This window comes from Miniopterus schreibersii (genome assembly GCF_964146895.1).
Source record: "Miniopterus schreibersii genome assembly, chromosome: 14".
Lineage (NCBI taxonomy): Eukaryota > Metazoa > Chordata > Mammalia > Chiroptera > Miniopteridae > Miniopterus > Miniopterus schreibersii.
Window position 1 is genome coordinate 25919875 of NC_138114.1, and position 22831 is coordinate 25942705.

At 41.0% G+C, this 22831-nt stretch overlaps 1 protein-coding gene across 8 annotated transcripts in view; it reads left to right on the plus strand.

The window, feature by feature from the left end:
- Positions 1-22831, plus strand: part of ANK3 (ankyrin 3) — a 530179-nt gene that overhangs the window by 243698 nt on the left and 263650 nt on the right. Inside the window, exon 1 of one of the 8 annotated variants that reach the window (XM_081157597.1) lies at positions 11576-13000. The exons of the other annotated variants lie outside the window; for them this stretch is intronic. Within the exon in view, the coding sequence (XP_081013723.1) occupies positions 12887-13000 (114 nt within the window). The 5' untranslated portion in view covers positions 11576-12886. Of the gene's footprint in view, positions 1-11575; positions 13001-22831 lie in introns of those variants that run through there. 8 annotated transcript variants of the gene reach the window in all.

Genomic DNA, 22831 nt, shown 5'->3' on the forward strand with positions numbered 1-22831 from the left:
GCAAGGTAATGAAAAAAACAAACAAAAACCATTTATTGAATGCCTGCTATAAAACAGGCACTGTCCTACTTACTTTATAGGAGTTATCTAATTTAATTGTCACACAAACCCATGTGGTACATAAATCATAGGTTTATCTGACCCTATAGTCAGTTCTTCTATCTGTAACCTCTATAGTGAGAAAACCAGGATTATCATCTAGGAATCAGTAAACTATAACTCACAGGCCAAACCTGGCCCCTGCTTTTGTGAATAAAGTTTTATTGAACACAGTGTCGGTCATTTCTTTACAAATTGTCTGTGGCTGCTTTCATGCTGTAAAAGCAGGGCACGGTAGTTGTGGCAAGAACTAGATGGCTTAAGATACTGACTGCCAGGCCCTTTATGAAAAGCGGATGTCTCCTGAGCTGCTAGTCTACTATGTGCTGCCCAGATACTTTGGGCAAGGCCCTTGAGACAGTTTCTTCAGCAGCAAGACACAGTTAATGACGCCATCCTTGCCTGTTTTACAGGGTTGTTGTAAGAAAGTAATCTCTTGGATAGGAAAATTGTATGGAAACAAAAGTGGCCTATCATGTAATATCAGTTCATTTTCCCCCCAGCATGCCATTAGGAGAATTTTCAAATGTACAGGAATGTTTGAAGAATTGTACAATAAACACCCATGTACCCACCACCTAGAGTTTATGATGAACATTTTGCTATATATGTTTTATTATTTTTCTATCTATATCCATTTATCAGTCTATCTACCCATCAATCCATCTTACTTTTATGCATTTCAAAGTAAGGTACAGACATCAGTAAAATTAACTGGAGATCAGTATGTGTTTACTTTTTTCGGTAAAATGTACATACAATGGAATGCACAAAACTTAAATGTACCATTTGATGACTTTTTACAAGTGACTCTTGTTGAGATATAAAATATTACTGTTACCCTAGAAAATTCTCTCATGTCCCTTCTCAATGGGTTTCCACCGCAGGCTACTTCCAGAGGCAGCTGCTGGTCTGATCACTCAGCATAAGGTGTTTGAATTCAATGTGTCATTGTGCATACAGTACGTTGTTGCCTTTTGTTGCTGAGTAATATTAATTGCATGAATGCACCACAGTTTGTTTATTCATTCGAGTGCTGATGGACACCTAGGCCGTCTCCAGGTTTTAGTTATTATGAGTAAATCGGCTGGGAACATTCTTATACAAGCCTTTGTGGACATAGGCTTTTTAAATCCCTTTGTAACATCTGCGAGTAGCTGTTGGGTCATAGAGTAGTTTTACAAGAAACTGCCAAACTTTTTTTTCCAAAGTAGTTGTACAGTTTCACAACTCCAGTAACAATAGAGTTCTGTTTGTCTCACATTCTTGCCAACATTTGGTGGTGTCAGTCTTTTTAGCTTTAGCCTTTCTGGTAGATGATAGTGTATCTCACGGTGGATTTAATTTACATTTCCCTGATGGCTTCTAATGATGAGCAACTTTGTATATGTTGGTCATTTGTAAGTGTCTGTTAAAGCTGAATTACTTTGAGTGTAGAATGTAAAGTGGGAGTAGGCATTCTTTATTATCCATATGGGTATTCAGTTCTCCATAATTTGTTCATAAGACTTTTGTTTCCCTATTGAATTGCTTTGTGCCTTTATTATAAATGAATAGAAGATGTAAGTGTAGGTGTATTTCTGTTCCATTAATCTGTTAGTCTATCTTAACAGTAGTGCCATACTCTCTTAATTATTGTGGTTTTATAGTAAATCTTAAATTCAGGTATTGTAAGTCTTCCAACTTTGTTTTATTTTTCAAGATTTCTTTGGATATTCTAGGTTCTATACATTCTCATACAAATTTCAGAAAAAACGTCTTTTTAAAAAAAACAACCAACAACTGGTGGAGTTATGATTGGGATTTCATTGAATCTAATTACCTGATTAAACTTGACATTTTAACAGTGTCGGAATTTCCAATCCATGAATGTGGTATATCTCTGTTTGTTTAGCTTGTTGTTAACTTCTCTCAGCAATGGCTTGTAGGTTACAATGTGGAGGTCTTGCGTGTCTTTCATTAATTTATTCCTAAGTATCATGGGTTTTGGTGCTTTTAAAAGTGGATTTTTCTTATTTTTAAATTTTTTGCAGCCAGCCTATACAATAGGGTCAATTTTTGTATATTGATCTTATATCCTGAAACCAAGCTAAGTTCACTTAGTTCTAGGAGTTTTGTAAATTCCTTAGGATTTTCTATGTAAATAATCATGTTATCTGCAAAGTCAATTTTACTCTTCCTTCTAATATTTGTGATTTTTTTCTTTTCTTTGTCTTAATACACTAGCTAAGATCTTTTATATAATGTTGAATACAAGTGGTAAGAGTGGACAACTTACCTTGTTTTTACTCTTAGTAGGAAAGTATTCAATATTTCACCATTATATATAATAATAGCTTTTGTAGGTCTTTCATAGACATTTTAAAATCAGATTGAGGAAATTTCCTTCTATTCCTAATTTGGTGAGGTGTTTTTGTTTTTTTCTTAATATGATAAGCAGGTTGAGTTTTGTCAATTAAATTGCATCTGTTGAAGCAATCATACGGAATTTTTTTAGTAATACATTGTCTTTATTGATTTGTTTTTTTTTTAATGTTAAACCAAGTTTGCCGCCTTGGGATAATCCCCATTTTATTGCTATCTTTGATCATGCTAATATTTTCCAAAGCATTTTTGCATCTATCTTGATGAAGAATATCATTCTGTATTTTTTGTTATTAATTTCTTTGTTAGGTTTTAGTATTAAGGTTATGCTGTTCTCATAAAATGAGTTGAAGTGTCCCTTGTTCCTCTTATTTTCTAAGAAAGTTAGTGTAATATTGATATTTCTTCCCTGAATGTTTAATAGAACTTACCAGTGAAGCCAAATGGTGGGAAGTATCTCTTGTGGGATGGTTTTATGATTTCAATTAAAAAACAAAACATAATCTCCATGCTATATATTACATACCCATAACTTATTTATCTTACACCTAGAAGGTTGTACCTGTGGATCACCTTTACCCATTCACCCACCCCTGACCCCACCTCCCCACCCCGCTGGCAGCCACCAATCTGTTTTCTGTTTCTACGAATTTGGGGGTTTTTTAGATTCTCCATATAAGAGATGTCTTACAGTACTTGCCTTTCTCTAACTTAACTCACTTGGCATAATGCCCCAAGGTTCATCCATGTTGTCACAAAGCCCCTTTTTTGTGGCTGAATAACATCCCGCTGTATGTATATATGGCATTATTTTATCCCTCCATCTAGTGATAGACACGTAGGTTGTTTCCCTGCCTTGACTATTGTAAATAAGGCTGTAATCAACATGGGGTTGTAGATACCATTTTGAGACACTGATTTTTCCCCTTGAGATACATGCCCAGAAGTGGAGTTGCTGGACCATATGATAGTTCTATTTTAATTTTGGGGGAACCTCCCTACTATTTTTCCATGGCGGCTGCACCAGTTTACATTCCCACCACCAGTGCATGCAGGTTCTCTTTTCACCACATCCTTGCCACTTGTTACTCTTATCTTTTTTATAATAGCCATTCTAACAGAGGTGAGGTAATGGCAATATGGTTTTTATTCTTCTGTTTTTTATCCATGACAGAAAAAAATAAAGAATACTTTTTTTTTTTTTTTTTACATATGTTTTTATTTCAGAGAGAGGAAGTGAGAGGGAGAGAGAAACATCAATGATGAGAGAGGGTCATTGATCGGCTGCCTCCTGCACGCCCCCTACTGGGGATCACCGTGACCTCCTGGTTCATAGGTTGATGCTCAACCACTGAGCCATGCAGCCCGGGCTAAAAATTACTTTTAAAAAAGCCCTGCTCCAGTCTGGGCGTGTGTGGGAGGCAACCAACCAATGTTTCTCTCTCTCTCTCTTCCCCCCACCCCTTTCACTCTCTCTGAAAAGCAATGGAAAAAAATATCCTCGGGTAAGGATTAAAAAAAAAAATCCCTGTACAGTCACAATTTTCAGAATAATTTGTATTTTTATTGTTACTCTCTAAATAATAAGGGGTGTCAAGATTTATAAATTCTATAAAAACTCGAGATGATCTATTTCTGAGAAGACCGGTTTTATTGCAATCACAGTAGAAGATGGCCTTGTAAAATTCAGTAGTTACTTTAGGAATTTTGTTTTTGTTGTTAACATTCACAGGTACTCATAAAGACTGGGGAAATTCTGTTTTAATAAACATCAGGTTTTAATTTTTATTTATTTTTATCTTTTTTTAATATATCTTTATTGATTTCAGAGAGAGGAAAGGAGAGGGAGAGAGATAGAAACATCAATGATGAGAGAGCCATTGATCGAACCCACAACCTGGGCATGTGCCCTGACCGGGAATCGAACCCCAGTCGCCTGGATCCTAGGTTGACGCTCAACCACCGAGCCACGCCCGGCTGGGAGGTTTTTATTTTTAAAAGTCACCATTATAGTAAAAGAGAGTGTACAAAAAACGTTTTTGAAACTTATAAAACTATTGGTTGGAAACAGAATTAGCATTCTTATTTTTATAACTTAGTTCTGGAGTCCTAAAAAAAAGTTGGCTGGACTGTTGTTGTTAAAAATAGAAACAGGTATGGCATCTGTGTTAGACTACTAGCCAGAATTCTGTGCTTCTCTTGCCAGTATAACTGATGAGTTCACTAACTGGGTTACATACATTACACGCCTGGAGTAAAGGGGCGTTTCTATGTAGTTAATCCCACTGTTGCCGCTATTATCACTGGTGGAATATAGAATTTGGCCAAATTTTACCAGATTTTAGTACCATGGCTGCAAAACAAAACCCTGTATTCAAAGTTTTGCTGTATCTTTTATTCTCATTAGGTAGACTGTTCAGGCCAGTTTCCGTTTAATAAATGGTTTATGTAGTTTGCAGTATGTAATGCACAAACATGTCTATAGGGGGCATTGAAACTTTCTAGGCCCCAAATTAAGTTTGACTTAAGTTAAATGAGAATTTTTAAAGGGGGGCAAAAATACAGCTGCAGAATAGATCACGATCGATTTTAGTGTGTTATTGATTGATTTGCTGGTCTCCTGCAGGTGGGCACGAAACATGGCTGGGTGTGCAGAGGTGAGCGCGTGTTAGTGTCTTGGGTGCGAGGCCGTGCTGGGGAAGGTTCAGCGCACCTCGGCCACTGAAGCAGCCCCGTGCCTGCGGCACCGTTGTACAGGCAGCTTTTTCCATGTCAACACCTGCTCATTAGGAACCGGACCAAGACTCCCGAAGAGCTCTCAGATGGCCCAAATTTTGTATCCCTGCCAATCTGCACTAGAATTTAATAACAACCTTGAGGTGAAACTTGGGCCTTTTCTCATTGCTGATCCTCAAAACCATCTGGCCTTTCCCTTTCTCTGAATAGCACTTCAGTGTGTGTGTGTGTGGGGGGGAGGGATGGGGGCGGAAGAACGGGAGCAAACCGATCTTACATTTCCCAAAGGACACTCCACCTCCTTCAGAGCAGACACTTTCTTTTAGAGACCTAAGCTCATTCTGGCCGTAGCCTCCACATCTTTAATTGCCAGATAATTGTTTGAAATGTGCACCATTCATTAACTATTGACAAACCTCCAAGTTTAGTTCTTTTAATGAAATAATGCCCAAAGGAAACATGTAAGTCTGTAATCATGATTCAGATATTTTTTAAAAAGATTATACATTTTCTCTTTAATTTCCATTAGGTTTAGCACAGTATTATAAATATGGTAGATACACCATAAATATTTGTTTATTCCTGTGCCTGCCTCTACAAAGGAATCGAAGTAATCTAGTAGGTCATGTATAGAGTATAATAGTAAATTAAAATATACAGCAACAACTTCTTCTGTCCTGTGCGCACCCCAGGGGAGGAAATAGAACATAGTGAACCAGATGTTCTGTGCTTTGCATGGAGAATATCATGCTTATGGTCTTGTTGGAGGCTCACTGCAGGACAGATGCCCATCAAATGGAATAGCTACGGAATCAGCTGCACTCCTTAAAATTGTTCTTTCTCTCTACTGAGCACTCTAAAATCAATAAATAAAAATAATTAAATAAGCATTTAGTGGAATATCTAATGCATATTATTTTATGGAATATGTTATGTTTGGTATGAAATGAGACTTACGTCCACAAGATACATAGAAAAATGTATTCTATTACTTGGTGGACGTACTCCATCAATCTTTTGGAAGAGTTATTAAGCTATAAGTTAAAAGGTAATAGAAGTTATAATTAACCAGATAGTCTAGGAAATGAGTGATACAAGAGCATATCTATTGCTTCTCTGTGATAATAAATATATTTGAATTGAGCACATTACATGAGAACCATTCACACTCACTGTCAGCCACTGCAATCTGTGCCTTGGTTTTGGGGACTATTTGGGGAGAATTACTACCCTAATAGAATGGGAGGCTCAACTCAATTGGCTTGTCACTATCTTGATTTACTTTTCCTGGAAAATCTAAAATTGGAAAGAAGCGACGTCCATGAGCAATTGTTCCCCACCTAGTCACTTTCCGTTCAATCATACTGCTTTATGTTTTTCACAACATTTGCTACTACCTAAAATTATCTTCTTCTTTGTTCACTTGTTTACTCCTCCTGGTTTCTACTCAGAAGATTGGAAGCTGCAGAAAGTGGGGCCTCGTCCATCTCATTCACCCCTGAATCACCAGCACCTGTCGCAGTGCCTAGGCCATAAGTGGAATTCCACATGACCTGTTCAGTGCATGAGCAGTTGGCCAGGCGGACTAAATTATGAGGGGTTGAATTGTGAAATTGTAAATTCTATGGATGGGAAAGACCTCATCCCTGACCCAGAAGCATTGCTCTAGTGCTGACCATTTCATTCTATTACATAGGTTCCAAGCACCTGTACGTGTGTTGTCATTGTTGATTTACTCATCTCTCTGTCCCCTTGGTAACTGGAGGCCAGGGACCAAGTCTCATGTCCCAGGTGCCAAGCATGGTGACCAGCAGAGTGAGTGAGTGAATGAGTTCATGAGTGCATGAATGGGGCTTTGGCAAAAGTACCTAAGAAGGTACTATCTTTTTGGGCTTCGCCTCTTCCAATAGGAAGCATAATGACTAAGTGTTTGCAGAATCATCTGCCTTCAGAAAGATCATTTCTGGAACATTGGGGCTTTCTTTTTGTTAATTTGACTAGCATTGTCCAATAGAAATGTGAGCCACACATATTTCAGATTTCTAATAGCTACATTTAAAAAGCTTTTTAAAAAGTGATATTAATTTTAATATATTTTATTTAACTGAATGTATCTAAAATAGTCTCATTTTATCATGAGTCAGTATATAAAATTATAACAGATATTTTACATTGGATTTCTAATACTAAGTCGTGAAATCCAGTGTGTATTTTATATCTCATCTGGGATGCTAAATTATCATGGGGGCCCAGCCAGTGTGGCTCAGTGGTTGAGCATTGACCTAGGATCCAGGAGATTGTGATTTGATTCCCAGTCAGGGCACATGCCCCGGTTTCGGACCCGATTCCCAGCAGGGGGCACACAGGAGGCAGCCATTCAATGACTCTCTCATCACTGATATTTCTATCTCTCTCCCTCTCCCTTCCTTTCTCTGAAATCAATAAAATATATAAAAAAGAATTTTAAAAAGAAGAAAAAAAATAAATTTTCATGGGAAATACCTTATCTCTATTTTACCTCATAAAATTTAATTTTGAAAAAATAGATCCACAAACCCAAATTGTTCCAAACACACTTTAATGTTTCAATATCTCAACTGAGTCTGTTTTTAAATTTAAAATATTAAATGAAATCAAACACTCAGTTCTGCAGCCACACTAGTCACATTTCAGTGCCCAATAGCTCAGTAAGGCTGGTGGCCACTGTATTGACCGGCACAGATTAGAAACTCTTTTCAAATAAACTTTCCTATACTTCTTCCTTTATTTCCAAACACCTACAGCCTTCTGTCACCTCAAATCACAGCATTTTTATTCATGGGAGAGTGTCTCCAAAGTCCTCGTGTCCAGCTCCCTCCTGTAGGAACAGGGGCCGGAGAGGAAATGACTTGTCCAATACATTTCGTTTGCCCACCACTTGGTGCAGGCTTTGCTCCCAGTGCTCTGCTAGGCACAGTGAGTCCACCTTTTGGGGTCAGACTGTGCAGGGATGTGCCTTTGGGGGTCTTGCGTGGGTGGCGAAGGATTCCCCTTTGCCCAGCCAGTGGGTGCGATGGAGACACCTTCGGGCAGCCGCCCCGTGCCTGCCCCGGGCGCTCCTGTGAGGCCGCAGAGGCCGCCGGCAGCGCGGCCTGCTGGCCCCCCGGCTCCCCAATGCTGGGGCCTGGGCCCAGGTGGGCAGAGCCCGCCCCAGGGACGGAGGGCAGGCCAGCCGCTAAGACACGCGGCGCCGAGGCCAGTGCTTATCAATCCAAAGGTGCCGCCCCGCAGGGAAGGCGGAAGGACCGCCAGTCCCTCAGGGTTTGCCAGTCACAGCCTCCCCCCCTTTTTTGGACTTCGTTTGTCTAATCTGAAAACAAAGAATAATACGTGACTATGAAGTGAGAATTTCCCAGGGTGCTTCTTTGTCATTTGTAACCTTGACAGGTTTACCGCTTGTTTGCTTGCTTGTTCCCCACGTGTTCAGAACCCGATGAGGTTCTCTCGATGACATCTTTATCTGGGATGCCAAAATTAGCGAAATGACGATGGATCCGTTTTTCTTTGTGAAGGAAAAATATTTTGACTGTCTCCTATGGCAGGCTGCTCTGCTTCTGGGAAAACTGAAGTGGGTGCAGCACAAAATAGTTTTCATTCCATCAAAACATGCACTTTCTTCATTACCCAGAGCCGGGGGCGGGGTTGGGAAGGTGCAGCCTCCCTGGCACACTGCACCATTGCTCTTTTCCCGATCTTTCTGCTGCTTACACTCCATTCTCCATGCACTCCCCATTTTCCACTGCATCATGATATGTTATCGTTTCAAAGGGCACAGCTATTGTAACTTTACCAAGTGACAGTATCATCTCCATAGAAATCACACATATTAATGCTTGTTTGTGTGTGGACTCAGCTCAGCAGTATGAAGACACAATATAAAATGACAACCAAGAGTAGTCAAGTGATTAATTGGCTGAAGTCATAGTCGAAGTTTGTCTTAAGATCCTGGCCAGGTGTATGCTGCAGTTGAGGGGGAAATTCCCCTGGCTGTTGTCTCTGAAGTTTGTAAAACATCCCAGTGAACTGAATTGGTTTATTTTCAGTGGAATATTTAGTCACAAATTGTTGATTCCTGGGTTAGAAATTATTTGGGGTGTAAACATTGCTCTAGATGCCAAGCTGAAAAGTGATTTTGACTTTTCTGTACTAGTTTTATGGTATCATACAGCACAGACAGGAACTATTCTCAATGAAACTTGTTGCTTCTGGTAAGAAATCGGGAATTATTTTGGACAAAATCATGAGGAAACGTTTAACAGGAGGAGTCACTGTTTGATGTCACTTCTGGTGACAAAGTTACAAGCAAGGAGGAGACCAGGACTCTCTGCTGCCGTGTGCTGGTTTTCAAACTGCTCACCCAAATTACCTTCTGGAGGAGGGGTCGGGGGGCCAGGAAGTTGGGGCTCTAGGGCACCACTGTTTCATTTCAGCCGAGCAGCTCTGCTGTTATATTTATCAGAACTGCTCTCCCTATAGGACTTACCCAAAGAAAAACTTCTGCAGCTGGTAAAAAAGATCACTTTTTTCATTTATTTCAAAAGGATGATTTCAGAATTCTTGTACCTGGAACATTTTTAAAAACCAGAACAGATTTCTTTTTTCTCGAGAGAAGTGGCTTACGAATTGTTTTTCCTTAACTTTCAATAGCTCTGACATTCCATGCATAGGCCGTCACCATCCTGTGCAAGTCCCGTCTATTACACCCTCATGGCCAGTGTCAGGGGGTAGGACTAGGGAAGTTCCCCTGTGTAGGGGTGACCCTTGGGCCAAAGAACCTTGCTTCAGATGGGGTGCTTGCTACAGTGCTATTTCTGTAGCTCCTCCGCCTTACTGTCAGACACGTGCCCCCTGCTCAGACAGCTGTACAGTTTTACTTTGAAAATTGGTACTAATTCTGTAATTTCCCAGGAGAGGGTGGACTCTTGAGACTTACGTGGAAAAGTTTTATAAACCCTCAACCAAACAATAAAGTGTTTAAAGGTTCTTTTTATGGTTCAGTTTCGACTTTTATAAAGGGCTCGCATTCTAGAGTTATTGGCAGAACTGTCAATTCAGTTTGGAAGGGGAAAATATTTGTGGCTCTCTTGCATAAATGCCTTTATATTGAGAATAAGCATGCCAAGAGCTTGCGAGTTACCTGTCAGGGTGCACACTGTGTAAGGAGAAAGAGGCTAAGACCTTAGTAACACAACTTCAGTCACAATCCCGGACCCACAGGGCCAGCTTCTGCGTCAGAGGCACTCTTAAAAGTTCTTCTGCTTTAAAAATAGAAGATAAAGGTCCACATTCTCTGTAAGAAAAAACCTAAACAAGCTGTGTTTTATGAGGGTTAATCACTTACTGACATACTGCAAAATCCAACATCACAAAAAAATTCGTATTATGACAGCTTAGAAGTTGCGATGGGTTCTCAACTTCTGAACACTTTAGGGAGGTAAAGAATTCTTCTAAAGAGAAGTGTGTTGAAAAATACCTGTGGCCTGTTTTCCTAACTTCCAACTATACTTTGGCTGGTAGAGATCAATGCCAGCCTCAGATGGACAAGTTCCTTGATCAAGCGTACTTATAAATATGTTTTAAAATATCAGCACCTATAAAGGAAGCAAAAAGAAGGTTCAGAGCCAGTGGGAAACCAGCCAGTTTTTTAGCTGGCTGTCCTCTACAAGTTACTGAAAATAAGGAAGGAAATTATATGAATGTTCCTCAAAAGTACCAGATGATTTTATATAGAAAGAAAGCATACCAAAGTTTTGATTATTTATTCTTTTCTCAATCCTCTTACTCTTACAATAAGAAATCCTGGTAGAAAAACACTTACTTTTACTATGAAGATCCCAATATGGTTTATGGCCTTTGGATCTGAGTTTCATTTAATTCCGCACCTTCATTCCCCTCCTTTTTGTCCAACATTGGTTTCATAGGCAATGGAGAACTTTCCTGGAATGCTTTCTTCCTGGAGTGTTTCTGTGGGGAAGTAAGCACAGGAGCACCGGTGCGCACAGTAGGTCCTCAGGAACTGTTTGACCAGAGTGGTTTTCACGTGGTTCACGATGAGGCCCAAGAGGAGCGTGTAGTCCCCTTGTAGTAGCACTGGAATGGCCATGGTCCCTGTACCTTCCTCTCCCATCTCCCCTCACTGCCTGGCAGAGATTGTAAAGCACCTTACAAGGGGAAATACCTTCCAAATCAGAAATACAGCCCGTAGTTGTTTGCAGGCACTCACACTTGGGGCTCTTTGTGAAGCAGGTGATCAACAGCTCCAGAGAACCCCCCACATCCTCACACGATGCCTTTGGACTTTTTCCTTTGGCCTTCACACACTTTATCCGTCAGCCCTGCAAAGTCAAATGCACTGATCCTCAAAGTTATGGACTTTGGGTATTGAAAAGATTTAGTGTATGTGCTTCCAACAGGGCATCATCTTCTTTTCCCCTCATTTTCTTGGTTAATGTTAGAGTTTCTTACCAGGGCCCAAATGTCATAGGTCCAGTCTGATATTTCAGCCTTTTCTTGCTGAAGCTGTGTGAATACCGTGTGTGTGTGTGTGTGTGTAATCCCTGACTTATTAAATTTCTTCCAGTGCATGCATCCTAGCAGAAGATACCCCAGCAGGCCTTGTGCATTGCTGCCGCTTCACTTCACATCATGAATATTCAGAGGCTGCAGTCATTGAGGACTCAGGTGGCAAAAATAGTAAGGTGATTGAAGCAAACCCCATCATGAAAGCCAGTCAACATTTCAACGACTCAGAAACCCTGATTACAGCCCAGATCCCCCGTTCTCTGACCCTCGGACCACATGAGAGGAGAGTCCTGGGGAACTCCTATGAATCAGGCATCTGTTCCATACACCAACGTGCTCACATCTTTCTGTATGATGTGTTGTAATCAGCATGTTGTTTTTAAAAGACAACAGGCCCTTCTGTAGTCCTATCCCACAAAATGCATTTAGGCTGATAGTTCAGCATAAAGGATGTACTGTGGAGACCAGCAATGCATGCATTGTTTTCCCTATAATGCAGTCAGGATCTCCCTTGCAAAATTTGGTGTGTTCTGTGAAATCTTATTTTATATATTTTGTCACCATCAGCAGTTGAGCTAAAGTAGGAACTGCTCCATTCTGTTACGGGTTAAATTATGCTCTGTGCAGATCTAGTGGTGATGCATAGATTGCAGCCTGGTCTTTTTTTCCGAAGGATTCTAAAATAGGTTTTCAGAATTAGCGCTGGATTTTTGCTCCTGCATGTGTGGTGACTCTTGATTTTTTCCCTCCGGAGAAGCATCCTTCGCAGCGTTCCCCCTTCCGAGGAATCACTTAGACACTTCCAGCCGGTGGCAGGGGATACAGCCATAATACAGCTTCCTCTGTCCCACTGTCTTTTCACTCCCGTCGATGCATCACAATGGCTGCACCCTCCCGGAAAGGTGCAGGTAGAGGAAGGTGTAGGATGAAGTCTGGAAGCCGTCCTTTGGGTTTTTAAAAGCTTCAGCGTCTACAGCATCTTTGCATTTTGAATGTCTCCCTGCTCCCAGTCGAAGGTTCCTCCCCAGTGACTGGAATGCTGCTGTAAACCCGATTAGAGGCGCCTGAGGATATCACCTTCTACCAGGAAGCCCTGCGTGCTTGAGAGGATCTTCTTCAATGCATTATGGCTCATGCCGCCTCACAGTTAAAGAAAAACAGGGATTTAGAAATCAATGCTGAGGAAGAGACTGAGAAAAAAAAGAAACATCGCAAACGGTCCCGGGATCGAAAGAAAAAGGTAGCTATGTGTGCCAGGGCACAGACCTTGCCTGGCTGCTTTCTGTTTTAATCTCTTCCTGGCATCTGTTAGAGCATTAAGGGCTATTTTTGTGCTGCGTGGAGTGTGAATTGGGTGTGTAAATTGGGAATAGATGAACCCGTCCCGTGGCCCACCCTGCCACAGGATGGGCAAGGTGAGGGGAGACTGTGCCCTGTGTGGGGTGATTGCGGTGCTGCTGCGGAAGGAAGGGGTGCTTTCCCTCCACACAGGCGCCGGCATGTGTCCATGACACAGAAAGGTGTGCAGGGCAGCTCAAAGTAGTTTCTTCCCAGCCCAGTCAAGGTTAAGTGGGCTGCGGTGACTTAGGTTGGAGGGAGAGGCCGGTGGCCACGCTTTGTACTTCTTAGAGGTCTGTCTGGGGGAAAGGGAGCTTTTGTGTTAGAACTGTGTCACATGCGTGTGTGGCTCAGGCAGATCTGCGCCCTTAAGGATGTAGCCGAAAAAGTCATTTCCTGCTTTGCGTTTTCTCCCCCCCTTTGCCTCTTAGTTCTGTGTGGTGGTTTTCGTTAGGTTGTGCAATGAAAATAAGCTGCTAGAAATAACTTTCTTTTGTTAAATGCAGCTGAGATCACAGAGGCTTGTTTTTCTCTGCCGGGTGAGAGTGATAAACTTGCATGCAGGAATTCCCATGACATGGCAGGGACTGGCTCCCTTCAGCACCGATGGCTTTCAGTCAGAGCGTGGACATTGATCATCTCCTACTGATATTCTCAGGCAGGGCAAAAAATAGGAATCTTCTAGGTCAGTGGTGTTTGATTACTTACTGAGTGTTTATTGGCTCTGCCCTTAAATATGACTCCTAGGTACCGGCCCGGGAGAGAGGCCCTACAGCACTGTTCTCCCATAGCGATTAATAAAAATTGATGAAAACTCTGTGATCTGCATGCAGAAGTCAGGCCATAAAGCATTTTTATGTCTCTTTGTGAGAATTCCCAAGGGAAAGATAATCTTCATTGGCTCTGAGCAATGATGTGTGTGCTTTCCAAATGACACGCAGATTTCATCTACCCCATGCACCCCTCCCTTCTCAGGAGTGACCGTGACTATGCCTGGGGCCTTTGCCATTTTCTGTAGAGTTGGGATCCATAGAGGACGCCTCTGCCTTTTGTTACATGGCAGACTTTATGAGATTGAGTTTGGAGGGCTGCCGTTGCTTTGCTGCAAGATGTTAAATTTAGATAGTTCCCACTTCAATATTCCTGTCAATAAACTTCTTGAATATATTTTCACAAAAGTACAAACTTGGGTTAGGAAATTCTGCGCAGGCACATTTCAAAGCCGTACACAGCGGGGCCGTTATGAAATTGCAATCTTTTGCTAGGTTCTGGTCTAATGGTATTGTATTAGGTTTGTCTGTGGGCAGCTCACTATAATTGCCCCTCTCCACGCACCTCTGCCCACCCCCACCATGATAAACTGGCTTCTAAGAAACACGGGGAAGGTACATCTATTTGTGTGAAGATACAGTGTCATTGTTACTCTCAGTACTCTATAAGAGTGGTTAGCTGAGCCAGGGTGATGTACAGCAGTTTTCCTAGTAGCAGTGAAGGCCGCTGCCTCCGTGCCTGGGCCCCTGTTTGACTTGGAAGCAAAATAGGACAGGGGTGAGGCAAACGGAGTTTCTGGACTCGCTGAGCTGAAGCAAATGCTCTGTGGACCAAAATGCTTTGTTAGGAGTACAACAGAGTCTGTCCGATGTCAATCTCTTAGCAACCGAAGGGAACATGGAGAAATATCAATATCGCTATTGTCAGTGTGCGAGCAGATTTCAGTGTTTTGTTCTCAGGACACTCTGAGTAGATCCAAAAAGTGGCCCACTGGATAGCAGGTTCATTGCTGTTGTACTTTAAGCCTTAGCACAGTATAAAACTTATATTCCCTATCAAAGCTATGTGTATTAGAGAAGATTTAATATCACAGTGAAATGAAGTATGGATATTTCATGGACTCCTTTTTGTGTACATAGTTAAGATTGAATTACTTGGAAGATACACCCTCGATTTCTTTCAGTGGTACAGCATATATAACACTTTTTCCCTACAAAGGGAATTGTTTCAACTTAGCATTTCTTTTTCCTACCCTTTTCTAAGATCGTAATTAAAGCTTGTGAGAGACTTGCTCACCCCTATTGTAGGCCCCATGTCAATTGCAAAAGCTGCTTTTAGATATTGGGATAGACGTTCTTGCTCATATGCAGAAATATCTTCTAGGATCTTTTAATTACATAAAAGTAATAGTGAGTTCTCTCATAATATCACAAAATAGAAAAGCTTAGGAAAAACTTATAGAGTGTCTAATTTATAAAAGAAGAAATTTGGTTCATGGTTTCCCTGCACTCAGGTTTGAGTCAGCCCCAGATGAACCTCTCTTGATTGTAGCTACATGACGCAGCATCATACAGTATGGGATGTTAGTAAGGATTATAACCAAACTGCATTGAGTTCACATTTCTTTTAAAACCCAGTGAGTTACACATTTGGTCTGTTAGGAATATTGATAACCATGAATAAGTGATTACCAGCCTAAAAAAAGTAGGAGACTTCTAGGAATTTAATAATGATGTTTTCTTCTTGGCACAACAACTATAGTGTCAAGACAAAGGAAATCTTTTTGTTTGTTGAAAAGAAATACACCTAGGTTGATGAACCCTTAGTCTTTTTCTGGTGTGAAGGAAAAAGAAAAAAAAAAAAAGAAAAGAGTCTCAATTAGTATCTGCATTTATAGATCTCCCTTTCCATTGGTCTTCCCTGTTCCTGATATATTTTTCCCTTTCACTCTCCTTTCCTGATGGGCTGCTTAGGTTGGCAGCAAGGGGGGGGGGGCATGCCAAAGTTAGGTGACTTTGGGTGGGTTAATATTGGATCCATGACCCCACTAAGCAACCTGCAGAGAGGAACACTTTATATCTCCTATAGGGTCCCAGCCAACAGGTCTTGGCCAGTAGGTGGCCCAAGCTACCATGAACCCATGAGGGTTAGAAGTGACGCTCTTCAGTCCCTGCATTTCCCCTGTTGCCACTGGCTTCTTGTGCCATTTACCTACATGTTTTGCCCTGTTTACATAAACTAAAATATGTTTCAGTAGTGAGGACTTTTAGGATAATTCACCTTAATTTATTCAATAAATGGTTTTTATTATGTATGCATGTATGCTTGTATATATTTATGATGTCCTGTCATACAAACTTTAAGATGACCTAAGGAAATTTATACTAAAAAAGGAAACATGTATGGAGTTCCCCTTTCTATATATATATGACTGACACAGGGATATACTGGGATAAAATGACTATTAATTCTGTGATTGATGTTGAACTCATATGGCTATTCAGTGACAGAGCAGGAATGAATATTCATTGCTTCACTTTTCCAACAAACATTTATTGAACGACTTCTGTGGATCAGGCATTGCATTCATTGCTGGAGACAAAGCTAAACAGGCATGGTGGTAACAGTACAGTAGCTCCCTGCAAGGCGAGGGGAAAGGTAAGTGCACCATTAAACTCACTACACAGAGTAGGGAAAGGGAGCTACAGGAGCCCACAGAAAGGCTCCCAGTTCCACTCACAGGGGTTCAGGGGAGGTTTGTAGTGAAGCTGAGCCTTAGAGGGGGAGTGGATGAGATAAAGAAGGACAGGAATCCCATTCCTGAAGTGATGGAAGTAGAGGGAACATTGGTGGGAGAAAACAAACATTGTTTGGGAATACCTAGAAAAAAGGGGGACTGGGTGTATGGCAGGAAATATGGCTGAAAAGTAGTGAGGGGCCAGGTCATTTTACAGGGTTGGGATTATCCTGCCCAAATGAGGGAGAGGCTCGCGCTAACTTCATGAGGGTGGTAGGGAGAGGAGATTAAATAGCTTTATGGTTTAGAACCACCACTTAAGCATCCGTGTTGGAGACGGCAGCTTGGAGAGTGGTCGGGAAGTGGCGATGGTGATACAGGCTCAGAAATGCTGAGGGTCTGACCCAGGCGAAGACTCTGCCAGTGGAGAGGGGGTGTCGCACACAAGAGACATTTAGGGGAAGACGCAATAGAACTTGGCAATGGGTTGTATGTAGGATGTGAGAGGGAGAGATCAGATTCTAGGGTAACTGCCAAATTCCTGGCTTGAAGCGGAAGATGAGGAATTAAATTTCCTAGACTCATGTCTTTTCTCCCAGGACATTTATTGACCACTTAAAACACACCAGATAGGGTTTGAAATTGCTTTGTAGGTGGAGACCCATTTAGTCTTCGCAATAACCCTACAAAGAAAGTATTTTTATTATCCCCATTTTACAGATGAGGGAACTGAGGCATAAGCACTTAAGCTCTTTCCTTAAAGTTCCCATAGTAATCAGTGGTGGAGCTGAGATCTCAATTTGAATAGCCTAACTCTCTAGCTTGTAGTCTTAACTACTATAATGTACGGTGTATATAGTTAATATTTTCACAGCTATACATCAAAGTCAGTTTGATTCAGAGAGTCTTCTAAATGATAAGCTATTTCCTAGACATATGAAACCTTGAATAACAGGCTATCTCCAAGTAGCCCAGTATGGTAGTGTGTCTGTTTGTCCTACCCTCTTCAATATATTTTAATGTTTTTCCTTAAGAATTTATTTTCTTTATTTTGAAAAGTAAAATTTAAAAATTACCGACACCAGAACTTCAAGCCCACAGAGACATGTTGCTATAACAACCACCCAACAGTGTTAGGTGCTTGCTATCTACCAGCAATATGCAGAGTGATTCCCCTGGATTATTCTTTTTTTCCCCTCACAACTACTCTAGGAGGCAGGTGTTATTTTCATCCCAATTTTTCATAGCTAAAACCAAGGCTTAAAGAGAATAAATAACTTGTCTGAGATCATACAGCTAGCTAGTAAGTAGTGGACCAAGACTTAAACTTGAGTCATTGGACTTTGGAATCTGTATTTAACCACTGGGTTTATTGTAATGAAACTCTAACAGTCTCTTTTAGGATTAAAGCTTTTTAAGGATTTTAGAACAGATTTTAGGAGATGTGAGCTATTAAGTAGTATCTCTTGCTAGAGGATCTCGGTATTTCCTGGCATTTTGTAGAAGCCTGTAGGCTTTCCCCATGCCTACTTACCTAGGTACCTTGACACCTGTGATGTAAGATGTCAGGCAGGGGGAGGTTTTATACTTGAGCAGCTGGACTTCTGGGGGAGAGGATTGTGTGGATCCATGTGAGATAAAGGGAACCTACTGTTTCCTGCTCTGCCAAGCACATAGAGAAACTGGGCTCCCTAGAGAGTTGGAGTCTATCAGCATACTTGATATTTTACACTGTAATTATGTGTTTACATGTGTGTCTCACCCAAGAGACTATGAGCTAGCTCCTTGAGAGGGAGGTGGTATTGTAATCACCTACTACCCAACGAGCTTGCAGAATAGGCAGATGAGTGAGAGGGTAGGTGGTAGATGAGGGAGGGGGATGGGAGGGTGGGTGGATGGATGGACGGACGGATGAATGGATGGGAGAGGCAATATAATGTAATGACTAAGAGCTTAGACTATAGACTAAGATTATGTGAGTTCAGGTGCTGGCGCTGCCACTTAACAGGTGTGACCTTGGGGAAGTTATTTAACCTTTTGGTGCCTAAGTCTTTTCAAAACCTGCAAAATGAATATAATAATAGTATGTAGTTAGCCACAGGGTTGTGATGAGATTTCAATGAATTAGCATCAGGATAGTGCTTGGCACAAAGTAAGGGCCATATAGTGGTAGTTGTTGCTGCTGTTGTTGACTTTCATAATAAAAAGACAAATAAACAGAAGAATGAATGGACTGTATTCATCCTGAGCCTCCAGGAATTGTGCCAACAAGTCAACTCACTGAAGCCAGGCCTGTAAGCTCCCTAGGAGTACATCCAGCTGATGCCCTGTCTCCACTCTTCCACCATTTGGAAGAAGATGGATGGAAGAAGGCTTAGCTCATCATAGGAATGGTTGTAAACCTTTGTCCTTTGATGTTCCATGATATTTAGATGTAGGAAAGCAATTAAATAAAACTTGTCAGCTGGTTGGTTCTCTGTGCTCTGTTACTATCATAGTACATTTTTTCTCAACAAGGTTATATGTTCATTTTATAAACACTTAACACTTTCTTGATCTTGATCAATTACCATTATAACCAGTGTAAGATCTTGTTAGGTATAAGTTATACAATTATTAATGTCTGAATGTTATTTTAAAAGTTTGTGTAAGTCTTGTCACTTACTGTAGCTACTGAACTGTTTCTTCATTACCCTTCAGGCCCATGACCTATTGTCTCTTCATTTTCTTCTGGCAAAATGATACTGTATATGTGTGTACATGTGTGTGTTTTATTGAATCTCAGTATGGAAAAATGTTATCTTTTCATAGTTATGCTTAAGGAAAACGAAGATTTGGCAGTGCTTTATTTTCTTTCTAGTTATATTATTAGAACAGTTTGCATTAATTATTTCATTTTACCTGCATCTGTTCATTTAGTAAAAAACGTATTGTGCCCCTCACTGTGCTTGTCACTGTTCTGGGACTGGTAATATACAGAATGGGACCTATAGGCCCATCTATCTGCCCTCTTTTGGATTCTGCTTGTACTATACATAGCTAGGGATGAAGGGCTGAAGAAAAAAAGAAATATTTTTTTGTGGACCTCCTTTGTGCCTTTCATAGTCCTCACGTTATTTGAATTCATGTTAACACTATGCCAAAGTGTTATACATGTGTACAGAGGTGTTTGCCCAAGTTTGTTTGTTATGTAATTCGCCTCATTCACAGAAATGGTTGGGCTTGGAACCAAGGCCTCTGTGGTTCAAAGTCCCTTGCTTGGGATGCCATGGAATGGGATGGCTCATCATTGTCGAATATGGCAGCTACTTATAAAATGTATAAATTTCCATTTAGATCGAGTTGTTTCAGTAAGTTATTTCTCAGTCATAGGTAACCTTCTACTAAGTAAGATCATATCATCAGTTCTCTTTGAATTTAGATAAAGCCCATTGAAGTGGGTAAAATAGAGACTAACTTTTATATCTGCCAGGCCTGTAGCTTGCCTTTTGGCAGAATGAAGGCCAGCTAGTACCGTCACCACATGAAAAGGAAACATGGACTGCATGGGAAGGAACGGGGAGGAGAATTTGGCCCGAGAGGGTTGGAAGGAAGGGAGTCCAAGATTTTCTAGCAACTGGAAGCCAGTGACTGAAACATTTATAATCTACTGTAGGTACCCCTAAAAACCTTGTAACTTCAACAGTATGAACACCATTATTTTATCCTAATGAAATACAGTTGTCTAAGAGGTCTATATAGTTGAAGAGGTTATAAAAACATGGTAAATTTTGTTTAGTAGAGGGTTAAAAACCATTAATGAAACAGGCACAAAATAAGGAGAAAGTTATGGGAAGAGAGGTAAATAGAGCGAGTCCTCAGATAACATCGTTTCATTATAACATTGATGGGATGCCGGAGGAACTTAATTCTTGTTCATAGTAAGTTGGTTTCCTTATATGTTGTTTCACTTAAAGTCTTAGTACCTAATGATGATGTTAAGTGAGGACTTACTGGGCTCCAGTCATGATAATGGAAAGAATGGGCTTTGAGCCTAGAGGGGAGTTCATATCGCAGCTGCAACTCATTAGTTTGAGCCTCAGTTTCCATGTTGGTCAAATGGGAATATTAATCCTTTACTTGCGTACATATTGTAAGGCGTAGAAATACTATAAAGGCATAGAGGGAGTACTTAGCAAGGGCTTCTAGCTTCCCTTCCTTATAGTGTGGGCTCTCAGGTGTAATCAAGTGACAAGCCAACAAGGAGGTGGAGGAACTGAGAAAACAAGGAAATGCTTTTAAGAACTTTTAGACCTACTAAGCAGAGAAAATTATTTGATGAAAATTTACTAATAGACTGGCATCCTTAAGCAGTCCTTTGAGCCCTGCAGTTCACCTCTTTGCAGACTTCCACAGCCTTCAGGGAATTAAATCTGACATTTTGAGAAATACTCCTGAAGACTCTTATGTTAAATACATTTTCCATTCATTAACACTATTATTAATTAGCTTCTCTCAGTAGTTAAAGGATAGCTAGAGAGACATTGGGGAAAGTTTAAGAACCATATTACAGATAGAAGAAGTATTGAGTAATTTTTTAAACAAACTATTTGCAGATTTGGACATGAACATTGAAATATTTATGGGGGGGGGAGTCCCAGTGTGGTTTGAGTGAAACAATCTTCACTGCATAGGTTTTATATTACAATTGCTGAAAAAACAAAATGTTACCTGTATAGCTGTCTACAGGATAGGTAGATATATTGTTACTAACCAATTTACCACCTTTTCTAGGTAGCGTGACCACTAAAGAGGTGGTGTTAGTTTCAGGGTACTTGGGGACAGAGAGAAGAGTGCGTACCCTGACCCCTGTAGGGTTATCGCCGTGTGTACCCGGTTTCAGAACCCAAAGCGGCCTGTTGATGGCCCTGTTACCAGCGCACCCCGGCTCCCTCCCCGCTCACGCTCCCACTGTGAAGGCCTCTGCAGTTTCCAGTGGACACAGCAGGTTCCCCGCCCGGCCTAACTCGGGCCACTTCCACAGCCGCCCCTTAGAGTTATCGGTGTGTTTAAACGCTCGCATTCACCCCAAACCAAACAGAAGGACTGAACCTGAAACCTGGACTTCTCTTCTTCGACATTTTTAGTGTAGACTCTCTGATTTTCCACTTTTTAAAGAACAGTGCAGCGAGATACCCAACAGCAAAAGTATATGGAGAATTCAGGCTTGCTTTATTGAGCTGGAATCCGTCGAGGGACAGCAGTGGGCCAGGCACTGTACCGAGGGCTTTAAGTAGACTGTGGCTTTGAATCTTCATGCATGGGTGGTGGTGTCCCGGTTCTGTTAGGGAGGTTATGCTCTGAACGGTTCAGCAAGCCCAAGGTTACACGAGGAGCGTAAGTAAGGCTGGAATTCAGCCCCAGGGCTCTGACTTCCAGCCCTGCGTTTACTCCCCTGCTCCTCACTGGTCACTCCTTCCCTCCCAGACCCGATCACTCCAAGTCACCACTGAGAGCACCATTTGCACGGAGTACTGCGCTCCAGGAGATGGATCTTTCCTGGGCCGAGGAATGCCATGCTGGTGTTTCTGCCCTTAGAAAATTCCTTAAAGAATCCTTGCGATTTCTCTCTTCCCCCTCAAAAGGAAAGTACAGAATGGGGCATGGTAGGAGGGTGGTAATGCTGGATATAATAAATAAGTCCAAGTCACTTTCACTTCACATATTTACTTGAAATTCATCCTACCTTAACAGGATCATGATCATATTAATGGTAAAATAAAGAAATGTGAACATAAGTAATTCCCAAAATGTTTATATTTTTTTAAGATAAGCAGTGATATTTTGTGTTGGCTGATTTATCGGTTTTCGAAATAAGTATATTTCCACACATTTGCTGATGCCTTCCATCTCATACTTATTGTTTTTATGAGAAAAATGTGGAAGAAGCCGGTCTTATTAAATAACTCACTGAGGGCCTCAAAATAGACTCATTTTCATAGCCTAGATTAGAAATTAAAATGCAATTTGTAGAATAGTAAGAAATTAACACCAACATCTAAAAGCTTCTTCAGCTGATGAACTAGACAAAATGTTAAAACCCTTTTTTTCCTTTTTATTGAATTTATTGGGGTGACACTAATTAACAAAATTATACAGGTTTCAGTTCTACAACACATCATCTGTACACTGTATTGTGTGTTCACCACTCAAGTCAAGTCTCTGACCATTTCTAACCCCTTAACC